This window comes from Maudiozyma barnettii (genome assembly GCF_903064755.1).
Source record: "Maudiozyma barnettii strain CLIB 1767 genome assembly, contig: KABA2_01, whole genome shotgun sequence".
Classification (NCBI taxonomy): domain Eukaryota; kingdom Fungi; phylum Ascomycota; class Saccharomycetes; order Saccharomycetales; family Saccharomycetaceae; genus Maudiozyma; species Maudiozyma barnettii.
This window is the reverse complement of record NW_024545238.1, coordinates 1484694-1498510: the sequence shown is the minus strand read 5'-3', so window position 1 is coordinate 1498510 and position 13817 is coordinate 1484694. Positions and strand designations below refer to the sequence as shown.

General features: G+C 32.3%; 6 protein-coding genes and 1 non-coding gene across 7 annotated transcripts; 3 read left to right on the top strand and 4 right to left on the bottom strand.

Annotated features, from left to right (window-relative positions):
* Nucleotides 1–99: 99 nt before the first annotated feature.
* IES3 (Ies3p) lies at nucleotides 100–1023 on the bottom strand (the record flags this gene model as incomplete). The annotated part of the gene is made up of 1 exon (XM_041548567.1): nucleotides 100–1023. The coding sequence occupies one exon, from the start codon at nucleotides 1021–1023 to the stop codon at nucleotides 100–102; it is 924 nt and encodes a 307-aa protein (XP_041404501.1).
* A 1301-nt stretch (nucleotides 1024–2324) lies between these two features.
* GAT1 (Gat1p) lies at nucleotides 2325–3701 on the top strand (the record flags this gene model as incomplete). Its single annotated transcript, XM_041548566.1, has 1 exon — nucleotides 2325–3701. The coding sequence occupies one exon, from the start codon at nucleotides 2325–2327 to the stop codon at nucleotides 3699–3701; it is 1377 nt and encodes a 458-aa protein (XP_041404500.1).
* Nucleotides 3702–3983: 282 nt separating this feature from the next.
* On the top strand, nucleotides 3984–4214 carry SMX2 (mRNA splicing protein SMX2; the record flags this gene model as incomplete). The annotated part of the gene is made up of 1 exon (XM_041548565.1): nucleotides 3984–4214. The coding sequence occupies one exon, from the start codon at nucleotides 3984–3986 to the stop codon at nucleotides 4212–4214; it is 231 nt and encodes a 76-aa protein (XP_041404499.1).
* Nucleotides 4215–4355: 141 nt separating this feature from the next.
* GNA1 (glucosamine 6-phosphate N-acetyltransferase) lies at nucleotides 4356–4829 on the bottom strand (the record flags this gene model as incomplete). The annotated part of the gene is made up of 1 exon (XM_041548564.1): nucleotides 4356–4829. One exon carries the CDS (start codon nucleotides 4827–4829, stop codon nucleotides 4356–4358), a length of 474 nt encoding a protein of 157 aa, XP_041404498.1.
* An 832-nt stretch (nucleotides 4830–5661) lies between these two features.
* KABA2_01S14146 lies at nucleotides 5662–5734 on the bottom strand. The gene has a single exon. It is a non-coding gene; the product is annotated as a tRNA-Lys (tRNA).
* Nucleotides 5735–8918: 3184 nt separating this feature from the next.
* On the top strand, nucleotides 8919–11810 carry PMR1 (Ca(2+)/Mn(2+)-transporting P-type ATPase PMR1; the record flags this gene model as incomplete). The annotated part of the gene is made up of 1 exon (XM_041548563.1): nucleotides 8919–11810. The coding sequence occupies one exon, from the start codon at nucleotides 8919–8921 to the stop codon at nucleotides 11808–11810; it is 2892 nt and encodes a 963-aa protein (XP_041404497.1).
* A 249-nt stretch (nucleotides 11811–12059) lies between these two features.
* Nucleotides 12060–13289, bottom strand: SUA5 (threonylcarbamoyladenylate synthase; the record flags this gene model as incomplete). The annotated part of the gene is made up of 1 exon (XM_041548562.1): nucleotides 12060–13289. The coding sequence occupies one exon, from the start codon at nucleotides 13287–13289 to the stop codon at nucleotides 12060–12062; it is 1230 nt and encodes a 409-aa protein (XP_041404496.1).
* Between the last annotated feature and the right edge of the window lie 528 nt (nucleotides 13290–13817).

The window sequence follows — 13817 nt, the reverse complement described above, 5'->3', positions numbered from 1 at the left end:
TTCGATGGTGCTTACTTTTTTTTTATTATTGTATGGCGATACGCACGTGACATGCACCGGGTAACACTCCATTTCCAATATTTATTATTAAAATATCGATTAATCAACAACAATAATATTGTTAGATTCCTTATTATTTCTTAATCTTTTACATCTATTAAATGCCAGGGTATGAATTGCAGATTGTGTATGAGATGCGGGGACATTAATAGAGCCTAATCTAACTTTAACTCTATCTTTTTCATCATCGATTGGCAAACTTTTAACATCTTGTTCATTATCGATTGGTAAACTTTTAACGTCTTGTTCACTAAATAAATCTAATTCGATATTTGCATCTAGGATAATTTCTCTTAACGCAAACCATTTTTTCTCTAAATTTTGTAAAAGACTATATTGATTTAATAAACCGTGTTGTAATTGATATAATGAATCGAGTTGTTCATTTAAAGGTAATTGTAAAGTTGCACTAGTTTCTTCTTCTGGTGTATCATTTTCAAATTTCGGTAATTTATTAATAAATGAATCATTCATTTCAAAAAGGTTATTTTTAAATATTTTTGTCTTAACGATATCAATATCTATTAAATCTAAAGTACGTTTTTTTGAATTCATATTTTCATCGTCATCGTCATCGTCATCGTCACCATCACCATCATTGTCATTGTCATTGTCATTGTTGCCATCTTCAGCAGCATTATTGCCATCTTCGTCTTCATTATTATTACTATTGTTTGATGATGATATTATTGTATTTCCCACTGGGATATTACCGGGGATATTTTTAATCATTTCATAATTTATTCTTGAAGTGTTGTCAATATTTAGGATATGCCTCTTAATATTGCTATTGTGAGTCCTTATATGGCCTTTCTCTTTGTAGTAATGTAAATCATTTTGTATTGTATGTGTTGTTTTATCGATTTTATAATGATTAATTGCGTTAGCGGCAAATTGTAATTGTTTGTCCTTCTTGAACAACGAACTATATTGTTCATCCAGTTCCTTATGGTTCATTGTCATGTCTCGTCTCTTCTCGTCTCTTCTCGTCTCCTATATATATATATGTATGTATGTATTCTTTTCAGCTCTATCACTCCAAGTTGCATTTATAACCTTGCATGCCATATATATATATGGAATGCTAGCAAACAAAAATATGTATAGAACACGCCGTTTATATTTATTGCGTGTCACGTGGCGGAACATGGGAGAGAAATTCGCAACGCGCACCCTTGTCACTACGCACGTAATCGCGTACCACGAACCGCACACACATTCTGCCCAAGCGGCCTGAAACGGCTGTCACAGCCACAGTGAGAAATTGTGTGATTGCGCGCTGTTTCACCTGGAAAAAGTTCCTTCACCCGAATAAAATTTGTCCCTTTCAGCTGTGCTTGCTGTGCTGTCTGTGTCCGTTCTTATCTGCAGAATTACCTGTTACGGCCATCCAGGAAATTTATTGCAAAATTCCATCGCTTTTTTCTCTCTTCGCTTTGCTGTTGAGCCCAGCAAATGGCGGCGATGTCTGTCTGTGTTTGCTCGGTGGTTGCGCGGCAATTCACTGCTGTTGCTTATATTATTTCAGTCGGAACAGGCGGAGTTTCTTTGTTGCTGCTACCGCTACTGCTGATGCTGATGCTGATGTGTGTATTCCCTTCACAGGTGGGTTAGCCGTCTGCTGTTATCTTGGGTTTCGCTAATCTGATTGGCTACAGATACAATAACGACAAGAGACTAAAGAGAAAATGAATGCTGCATAGACAGACAGACAGACAGAGTTATTCCGTTGGCTGATTGCTAATGCTACGCTATACATATTTATACATCGATTGTACAGCTTTGGCTGTTGCAGTTGGCATCTTGTATTATGTAGTTATAGTTATAGTTACAGCTACAGCTATAGCTATAGCTGTAGCAAAGAGACATCGATATACCACTATATATATACCATACATAGGTATATTTCCTATCGGTTGCAGAAGGAGTCATTTAGGATACAATAGCTAGTTAAGAGTAGTGGTGGTGGTGGTGGTAGCACTAGCAGAAACAATACATACATGAAAGCATGTATGTATATGTATATGATGTGGTTGCAACAATGTTACCTCTCATTATATAATACTAGTATATATATATATATATATATATAAAGGAAGTGTGGTCGGTTATTGTTATATATATATCTGTAAGTAAAAAAGACAGTATCACTTATTTATATATATAGGGGGGTAGATTAAGAAAAGACAAACACATACTCACTGACTCACTGAGACAAATTTTTATATATACACGCCACACACACACACACACACACACACAACATGTCATTGCTTACATCACAGTTTAAAGAACTGGAATCTATCAATAATTCAACAATAGACTCAGCTACAAGAACAAATACAAATCAGGATATATTTATGATGATGGAGTCTTCAATTAGTAATAATAATAATAATAATAATAATCCATTAAATTTGACATTTTCAAAAAATGAAGATTTATTTAAGGAATCGATTTCAATTTTTAAATTATATAATTTGACAAAATTAAACCTGCCTTATAGAGAAAGAATAATTAATATGTCAATCAGATTACAAAAAAAAATTTGGTTGGAAAATGAAAATATTTTACAATTACTAAACTATATTGATAATAATCAATCACAATCCGAACAAATTCCACCCGTAAATAAAATATCACCTACTAATCGTCATCACCATCACCATCACCAGAATATATTGTTGAGTGAAGGAGATGATGACGACGACGATGGCGATGACGACGACATTTATCCCGATGCATCGGAAACACCATATGGTTCATTCACTAATGATTATGATTTAACAAATAACCTTGTAAATCATGGAGATAATTTTGTTATGCCAAGACCAATACCGTCAAACTCATTTAATGATAATGATGTTTTTTCATTTCATAGAATGAACAATAACAGTAATAATTTTAGTAGTAATAATAATAGTGTAACCAATAATTTCACTACTACTACTACTACTGCTACTGCTGCTGCTAATACAAATAATTTAAATTTATTGAATATGAATTTTAGTTTAATGAATGATGATTTAGATTCGTTCCAACATAATTCTGCAACTTCACTATCGAATTTCCATTATTTAGATGATAATTCAGGTCAGTTACCGTCTTCATTAGATATAGATAGTACTGCTAGTTCAAATTGGGATATTTCAAATTCTTTGCCAAATTTTGCATCTCCTTTACAATTCCAAAATCCTTCACATTCGACTGCGACTACTGCGACTACAATGGCTCCACAGCAAATGATTACACCGTCAAGAACACCATCACATCCTTCAATACCATTAGTCTCCACTGCAATTATCTCAAAAAGACAGCAACCAAAAAAGATTAGAAGAAAAAATAGTAATAGTGGGAATTCACCGGATAATAAAAATACAAAATGTAATAATTGTCAAACGTATACGACACCATTATGGAGAAAAGATTCCCAAGGGAATTCATTATGTAATGCATGTGGATTATTCTTAAAATTACATGGTGTAATGAGACCGTTATCATTAAAGACAGATATTATTAAGAAAAGACAAAGAAATGGTGCTGCAAAGAGAACAAATCAACTTTCACAACCTCAACAACAACAACAACAACAATTGAAAAAGGATCATGAGAATTTGGAATGGTTATCAATAAAATTATAGACACATACATATATACATACTCATATATTTATTTAATGGTAATATACTCTTTTTTTGTTTACCAGCCACATTTATTCTAGTCATCTTATACTATATATATTAATCAAACCTTCTTCTTGTTCTTCTTCTTCTTCTTTTACGGCGCGCGACAATATATTTGATGAAATAAAAATATTCATTCATATAAGGAATTTGGTTTTTTTTTAAAGCAATTTACATACACATATATTATTGAATAAAGAAACTCAGGCTGGCACTTAAGCACATACACACACATACACCATGGTATCCACTCCAGAACTGAAGAAATATATGGATAAGAAGATTATCGTTCAATTGAATGGTACAAAAAAAATAGCAGGCGTCCTTCGAGGTTATGATATATTCCTTAACATAGTGGTAGATGATGCCATTGAAATAGTATCACCAAATAATAACATTCCCCTTGGAGTACAAACAGTAATAAGAGGTAACTCCATACGATCGATAGAGGCTTTGGATACTGTAGTATAGCTTTGGACTCTCTTTATCTTTATCCGATTTTTTAGTATGTGGTTTTTTTACATATATAATATATGTATTTATATGTATTTATATACTACCTCTACAAATAATGCATTTCTATTCATTTTTTTTTTTGAAATATCTATTGAACTATTGGTATCTAATTTGCATTTCAATACCAGCTTTATTATAATCACATTTTTCATAAAATCCAACATTTTTCTCATCACAATCTAAGATTATCTTATAACATCCTAATTGTTTGCCAATTGAACTTAGATAATTTATTAGAACTTTACCAAGTTTTTGACCACGGAAATCACTATTCACTGCAATGTCTTCAATATGACCAACTAAACCTCCATTATGTATAATTTTCTTTTCAACAAATACAGTTCCAATAGCTGCAACTTTTTCAGTTTCCTTCGCTGTTATAACAAATGTATTATAAGCTTGTTTGCCATTAGGTAAAAGTACAGAATCCCAATAACCTAGAATCGAGTTGAAGTCCTCTTGACTAATCTCCCCAACTGTAGTTAATCCAGCCAATGCTACTTTAGCTCCGTCAAAATCGCGAGAATCAATTCTTCTTACGGTGAAGCCGTCTGGGATAATAGTCGTCATTGAGAAATGTTCAAGTTGTATATCTGAATTGTCACAAAATGCTGTTTATTAAAATGATGAAATAAGTAGTTGAAATAAACAGTAAGAGAGATAATCTTATCGTATATTGTATGCGGCTACCACTTAATCATCATAAAACAGTTAAGGGGGAAAGTTATATAATAAGGCAAGTTCAGATTTATTTTTTTTTCACTTTCCGGATTACTTCATTCATATTCAATGTTTAATAAAACAAATGAATTAGGTATGTAGCTTAATAAATATTAAAATTATTTAAGAGGAACTACAGGGCCGTATATAATTTCTCTCGAGTTATTTGCAATCGTTACAAAACTTCAAGAGTCACTTTACAATTATCCTACTTGTAATATCAATATTCAATAACAATGTTGTAATTGAATTTCAAACTGGAAAATACTATAAGTACTGCCTGTAATGTATCCACCGCATACAACTCCTTATGTCAGCCTTGTTCAGGTGTAGGTTATCTTAAACGGAAGACTACTTTTATATATGAATCTCATATAACGGTATTCTAATGTTAGTTAGAATACTCTATAAGTTATAGATATTAATAATTGATTATTGTATATCGATTATGTAACTTGTCAATCTAATGTTCCTTCTCTTATGCCTATAATAAAAGTTAATAACGGTAACTCCTCCAGCAGATATTCAATGGATATTATTCTTATACACTTCGTCTCTTTTCTTATGTCTTTCGCTTATCTTCTTCTTGTCTGAGATGATAATCATTCGGATACTATCATCTTCATTAAGGGCAAAATCCATATCTATCACAGTGACAGTAAAAAAGATATTAAAAATATATAGCCCTGTAGGGGGCTCGAACCCCTAACCTTGTGATTAAGAGTCACACGCGCTACCGATTGCGCCAACAAGGCATATTTTATTGTTTTTTTGGAAAAATAACTCTATCCAAGAAGTAATTAAATTTTAAAATTCTAGTGTACTGTTCGTAATTGAAATGTGTTGAAATGTGTTATAATATAGAAAGTATCAATACTTAGTTATTCAATTTTTATGTTTAGTAAGAAATTATTACTAACTGTTCAATATGATTCTAGAACATTCTTTAAGAATGATTAGTAAGCAAGTATTACTAATTGTTTCATAAGTGTCTAGAACATGTTTCTAGAATGTTTAGTAAGAATACTATCAATATTTGGTAGACTGTTTTCCTTTTCCAAAAGTATAAAAGGACCACATATTCTAACTTTATATATATACAATCTTCCTTATACAGACTTACTTTATATAACATAAAATAAATACACAAGATTATACATTTGAATATCTATAACTATGTCCGATATTTTCAACTCGAATACTAATCGTATATTCTCGATTTCAAACTTACGTTTACATATTTAACTGAAAAAATTTTATTATATTACAAAATCAACTTATAGTCGTCTGATCTTTTTATATCTTATATAAAAATATATAAAGTAAATTATGGAAACAATTATATTCATAAATGAAATATTGTTCCATTTATATATGTTGGGTTATCATTGTTGCGATTATAAACTCACTCGACAGTGGCGTAAGTAATCTATTATTAAGTTGTTGCGGGATGAACTTATCAATAGATCATTGCGGGATGAACCTATCGTTAGATTATAACCTTGGTCATTATCCCTCTTATAATATATTTCCGACACCTTCTGAGTTAGATTCTAATCGTTCTATAAATTATATACAATATAAAAAATCACTTACAAATATAAGAGAAATATAACAATTATATTTTGCTTACCTAACATTAAAACTTAAGCTACGCCATTCACCTCTATACCTAACACATTAAATAATGAACGAATATAAATCTAACCACGGTATGTCTGCTTCAGCTCATTATTCCTACATAATTGCTGTCAGATACACAGGGAGTCGGACGTTCGAAAGTGCGATGACGTAAGGTTATGAACAAAAATGTAGATCATCTTTTGAAAATGATATATAGTAAAGAAGGACATAGAGAGAAGAATTGTATTCTTATCATTAAATTGTAAAAAAAAAAGTAATGATAAAGATATATTAAGAGTGACAGAAACTATGTGGAATTGAGATATCTAAAATGTCCAAATAAGAATGAAGAATTACGTAATAATTAGGTAATAACATTCCCATTAATTAGTAATTTATTACCTAATAATTTCATTACGTAAAAATTAGGTAATAATGGTTTTTACTTAATAATTCATTAGGTAATATTTTATTAAGAAAGAATTAGAGAAACAGTTTTTTGAGAAAATAAATAATATATAAAGACAGAGAATTCTGAACTTACATTCTGAGTTAGGTTCTATTCGTTCTATAAATTATATATAATATAAAAAATCACTTACAAATATAAGAAAAAGATAAGAATTATATTTTGCTTACCTAACATTAAAACTCAAGCTATGCCATCAACCTCTCTACCTGCCACTATATAATATGAACGAATATAAGTCTAACCACAGTATGTCTCCTTCAGCTCAAAGAGAATATTAATTGTATTTTATGACTTATCAAAATTGCTGCAATTTTCACATTCTTGTTTCAAAATTTGAGGAATATTATAAATATAGCAAGATGTAATGATAAGTTATTCTTTTTTTTTCCCCAGTAGTGTAAACAATAACAAGATACACCAGTTGTTATTCTACATGGATATTATGGTAGCACCTATACAACAAATGTTCCCTTAAAAAGTGTAAAAAAGTAATCCAAGTATTCATCAGTGCCAGAGATAAAATGATTGACGAAACAAGTAAGATATACAAATCTATATATTTTGTAAGAACTTATGGTTTATATATAAATAATAATAATAATAATAATAATAATGGTTGAAAATATGACAAAGATACCACTTTCAACTATAATCTTAATCATAATAGTCTGTTACCATCAGTAGTAATTGAGAAGTAAGATTGTAAGGTAAAGAAACCAATTTTAAATAGAAGCAAACTTTCCATTATTTATTGAACAATGAAACCTGGTATTACTAGTTGTGACATCTAATCCGCCTTACCGTAAAAAGAAAACTGTGACACTTCATATGTATCCTTTTTTATTTAGAAAAAGATTGAAGAAACGACAACAATTATAGTTTTATTTTACCTTTGATATCTTCTAAGTTAATATGTAGCAATAATAATCATTTTAACTGAATATTGTACCTAATAGACCTTAACTCTCTTCTGGTTTTAAAAATGCTTAACTTTCTTCTAATTACATTACATCATCAATTTTATCGTCGCTTATGGGAATAAATTGAAAGTGAAAAATTTAAAGGAAACGAAAAAAAACGAGGCGAAGTAAAAAAAAAGGGACTGTCAATGACAATGTGATTAAATAATTAATAATTCACAGATATTGCAGTAGTACTCGGATCATAATTTACATTAAAAACGGCGTTGGTTATCCTTTGCCTCTTTTAAGTAAATTAAATTTCAATTAATTAATAATTCAATATTGAAAAGTTGAAAGTCGAAGTTAAGGAACTTGATAAGTTATGGATTGTTACAGTGTGATATTAATTTATATTCTTACCTTTTGCAAATTAAATCGGTTATTATTATAATTGCTGAATTATCTTTTGTTTTATTGATGATTTGTGCAATCTCAGAGTTTGAAAAGGTTTTGTTTGATTATTTTGTTTAAGTTTTATCTCTTTTTTAAGTTGGAATGTACTAAGATAAAGATAGATAGAAAGTATATTTGAAAATATTTCCTACTACTATATCTGATTTGTTTGATTAGTTTTAAAAATATCGTGGCGAAGAAATAATCCACTTTTTGCTAATTTTGGTTTTTGGTTTTTGAAAGAACTATATATATCATCTATTCCAACTTAAATTACACATTTATCAAAAAATAATTTCTGGGGAAACTGATTATCTCTATTATTAGATTGTCCTTTATTTTATTTCATTCAAAAGGATTACTTTAAAATTGTAAAGTATCTGTTAGAACATAGAAAAAAAATTGCCTTTTTAAAGAACCTGTATTTTTACTGTTAGTATTTTTCCATACTTCAGTTATATTCCTATTTTTGAATAGAATAATATCAACATGAGCGATATTCCATTAGATATATATTCCCAACCTAGCGATGATGTACCATTTAATTTGGATGGCTCTACATTAGCAGAAGAAAATGCTCCTTTTAATTCATCCATAGCAGCAGGACTTGCTATCAATGTCACACCATCAGCAGAGTTTTCTGTATTGTCAGTAGATGAAGCAGTCAGTAAATTGAAAACAAACGGAACCTCCGGTATTTCCAGTATGGAGGAGGTAGAACGGCGGAGAGAACTGCATGGGACAAATGAAGTAACCTCAGAAGATGGTGAAGATAATGGGAAATTTGGTCTACTTAAAAGATTTTTGAGTGGATTTATTGAGGATAGATTAATTCTTTTATTAATTGGTTCAGCTGTATTATCTGCAATACTTCATAATGTAGGTGATGCAATTAGTATCACCGTGGCAATTGTTATAGTGATGTTGGTTGGTTTCATTCAAGAATATAAATCAGAAAAATCTATTGAAGCTTTAAATAAATTGGTCCCTGCAACATGTCATCTTGTCAGGTTTGGTAGAGAATCACATGTATTAGCAGCTACATTAGTGCCTGGTGATATTGTTGCATTCCGTGTAGGTGATAGAATTCCTGCAGATTTGAGAGTCATCGAGAGTGTAGATTTGTCACTAGATGAAAGTAGTCTTACTGGTGAACCTGATCCAGTTCATAAGTCATCAGATTCTGTGCTTGCAAACCCAACAGGAATTATTCCAATATCAGAGAGACATTGTATAGCTTTTATGGGTACTTTAGTGAAAGAAGGTCACGGTAGAGGCCTTGTGGTAGCTACTGGTAAAGAAACTGCCTTCGGTTCGATTTTTGAAATGATGAGTGCGGTAGATAAGCCAAAGACACCACTACAAACTGCGATGGATCATCTAGGTAAAGAACTCTCTTTATTTAGTTTTGTGGTCATTGGAACAATATGTCTTATTGGTATATGGCAAGGTAGATCGTGGTTAGATATGTTTCAAATTTCTGTATCCTTGGCTGTTGCTGCCATTCCAGAAGGTTTACCGATTATCGTCACTGTAACATTGGCATTGGGAGTATTAAGGATGGCCAAGAGGAAAGCAATTGTAAGAAGGTTACCTAGTGTGGAAACATTGGGATCTGTCAATGTTATTTGTACAGACAAGACAGGGACCTTAACGGCTAACCATATGGCTGTGTCAAAGATATGGTGTTTATCAAGTATGTCTACTAAGGAAAATGTTCTAAATGTGGGATCTACTACAGATCTGAGAAATTATTTAGCAGGAGACGTTAGGAAGACCTTAGAGATTGGCTCTTTATGTAATAATGCAACTTTTTCGGTAGATCATTCTAAGTTCTTGGGTAATCCTACAGATATCTCAATATTAGAAGAACTGTCGAAATTCGGTATGGAGGATGAAAGAGATAAGTATACCAGGATTAAAGAAATTCCGTTCAACTCGAAGAGAAAGTTTATGGCCGTGAGACTTAAATGTGAAAACTCGGACGATAAGGAATCTCAATTGATATGCGTTAAAGGTGCATTCGAAGTCATCCTTGGTCGTTCCAACACTTACCTGACTGAGGATGGAAAAATAGATAAGCTCACAGAAAAGAACAAAGAAACAATTATTGAGTGTGCAAACCAATTAGCATCAGATGGCTTGCGAGTTCTTGCATTTGCTAGTTCTCCATATCACTCTAAAACTGATTTTACGGATATTTCAGAAGATGATATTAATGATTTGACATTTAGCGGTCTAATCGGTATGAGAGATCCACCCCGTCCCACTGTTAAACCAGCAGTAGAAAAATTATTACAAGGTGGTGTCCATATTATTATGATTACCGGTGATTCTCCAAACACTGCCGTGAGCATTGCAAAACAAATTGGTATTCCTGTCATTAATGAAGAAACTAGTGTCTTAACAGGTGATAAAATGAAGACAATGACTAATGAACAATTAGCTAATGTCATCAGTCATGTAAACATTTTTGCTCGTGCGACTCCAGAAGATAAGTTAAATATTGTTCAAGCATTGAAAAAGAGAGGTGACGTTGTGGCCATGACTGGTGACGGTGTGAATGATGCGCCAGCATTGAAGTTGGCTGACATTGGTATATCTATGGGTATCATTGGTACAGATGTGGCTAAAGAAGCTTCCGATATGATTTTAACTGATGATGATTTTAGCACCATTCTGACTGCAGTCGAAGAAGGAAAAGGTATTTTTAATAACATTCAAAACTTTTTAACATTTCAATTGTCAACCTCCATTGCAGCACTTTCCATGATCGCACTTGCAACCGCGTTGAACTTACCAAATCCCTTGAACGCCATGCAAATTCTTTGGATTAATATTCTTATGGATGGACCTCCTGCTCAATCATTGGGTGTAGAACCTGTAGATCATGAAGTAATGAAGAAACCACCAAGATCTCGCTCAGAAAGAATTTTAACTATCGCTGTGTTGGGACGTATATTGGGGACTGCTATTTGTATTATATTGGGAACTGTATTCATATATGTTAAAGAAATGAGTACCGACGGTGAAAAATCTGCCAGAGATACTACAATGACATTTACCTGTTTTGTTTTCTTTGACATGTTTAATGCATTAGCGTGTAGACACGCTACAAAATCGATATTTAAGATTGGAGTTTTTTCAAACAGTATGTTCAATTTATCCGTAGGTCTTTCGTTGATCGCACAGTTATGTGTGATATATGTTCCAGTTCTACAGCATGTTTTCAAGACAGAAAGATTAGGTGCATTTGATCTGTTATTACTGTTTTGTTTGAGTAGTACAGTTTTTATAGTGGACGAGTTGCGTAAATTTATCGTAAATCAATACTTAACAAACTACGTTGAAGAAGAAAATCGTTATACTACAACGGTATGATAATAAATGAATTTGTTAAGTAGCGATATTCTACCTTTCCAAATATTTACATCTAATACTATCTGGCATAAACAATTAATACGAAAGTCGTATGTACATATATTTATATATTCAATAAAAAAAAAGACAATAACAATAATACAAAGGCAAATTGATATAAGAGATCTTGTTGGGCAATCTGCCAGACCTAAAGTAGTATTGATAATGTGATATTATATGCTATGAAATTAAATTAAATGCTAAGACGTATTAAAATGCTATGCAATTGTTGGCTGCTGCCTTTCTTAGTCTATTCATCACTGCTAGACCTTCCTCTTCCTCTGGAATCCCTTCAACAAATATCAGATCAACCTTGTCAGTTTCATCAACTTGTCTTAATTCTGCAAATAGATTTGCTTGAATTTCCTCACCATCATGACCCAAAGTCTTTATAATTAAATCGCAATTTTTGTAATTTTCAAGTTCAGAGTCTTTAATATTGTCTAGATATTTTGTGGTCAGAATGGCTATTTTTTGAACACCAGGGTTGTCATGTATCTCTTTTGAAAATAATTGCTTGAAAAGCTCCAATTTCTTTTCTTTATCTTTATCATCCGACGGTAGCAAAAGTACAACCTTAGCTGATGGAGCATAGTGCTTATATTTCATACCAGGTGTTCTGACTTTCTCATCGGCCTTTACACTCTTTGTACTTTCAACTTTGCAGTTTGCCCAAAATTCACCTCCAACATATCTAATATCCTCATATGTGAAACCACCAGGTCTTAGTAAAAGTGGAGGACTGCATAATCCATCAACTACCGTACTTTCGACACCAACCTTACAGGCACCTCCGTCCAAAATCAGAGGGATCTTTCCTTGAAGATCATGATAGACGTGTGATGCAAGGGTAGGAGAAGGTCTGGTTGAAGCATTAGCCGATGGTGCTGCAATTGGAGTGTCACTTAATGCAATCAATGCTCTCGCTACAGGATTGGATGGAATCCTAACGGCAAATGTCGGTTGGTCTGCTGTTGTCAATTTGGAAAGCGTATTAGTATCATGAGGGGGGACTGGAAGAAGGATGGTTAGTGGACCAGGCCAGAGTGTGTTGATTAGATTATGATATGACTTTGGAATGTGTTTTAGTAATTCAGAGGGATGAAGATTTGTGTCCCCGTATATTTTACGGTTCAACTGGTCTATAGATGATATATGTGAGATTAGAGGGTTATCGCTGGGTCTGTTTTTGGCTTTGTATATGTTAAGAACAGAGTCATCATTCAAGGAAGATCCACCTAGGCCATATACTGTTTCAGTAGGGAATGCCACTGTATCATCTGTGTCTCTGATTATACGTGCTGCCTCTCTAAGGGCTACCTCCGTATTTGGATCCAATATTGTGGGTAGCGAACCGTCCAAGAAAGCGTTCGGTGAAAACTTTATGGATTCTGGTTTAACTCGTAAAACTTTAGTATCAAATAATTTTTGGGTAGACATCTTCGTACTTAGGATTCTCCTTATAAACATAAGATTCTAGTTGGACAATTGAGTAATATTTTAAGTCTCTGTTTGTCTTCGAATTTCTCTTGATAAATGCAAAAAAAAAATTAGTAAATGTCCTTATATTAAACAATGGTTTTGGTTGGGGGATGTATTCTGAAATTATTTAGTGGGAACTCTTATTTGTTTACAATATCAAGTATATTACTCTTAAATGTTTGACATAAAATGGGGTGCGATGAGATCGCAATGAAGTCTGTTTCCGCAATCTTGGAACGTTTTTCGGTCTCTTTGTACGACGCCCAAATAAACCAAACCCAAATGACTTCAATAGATTGACAGCAAATAATCCAATAAACAAAAAAAAAAATTAATTGTCATTGCTGAGCTGAAGCAGACATACTGTGGTTAGACTTATATTCGTTCATTATTAAAGGTGTTAGGTATAGAGGTGAATGGTGTAGCTTAAGTTTTAATGTTAGGTAAGCAAAATATAATTGTTATCTTTCTCTTATATTTGTAAGT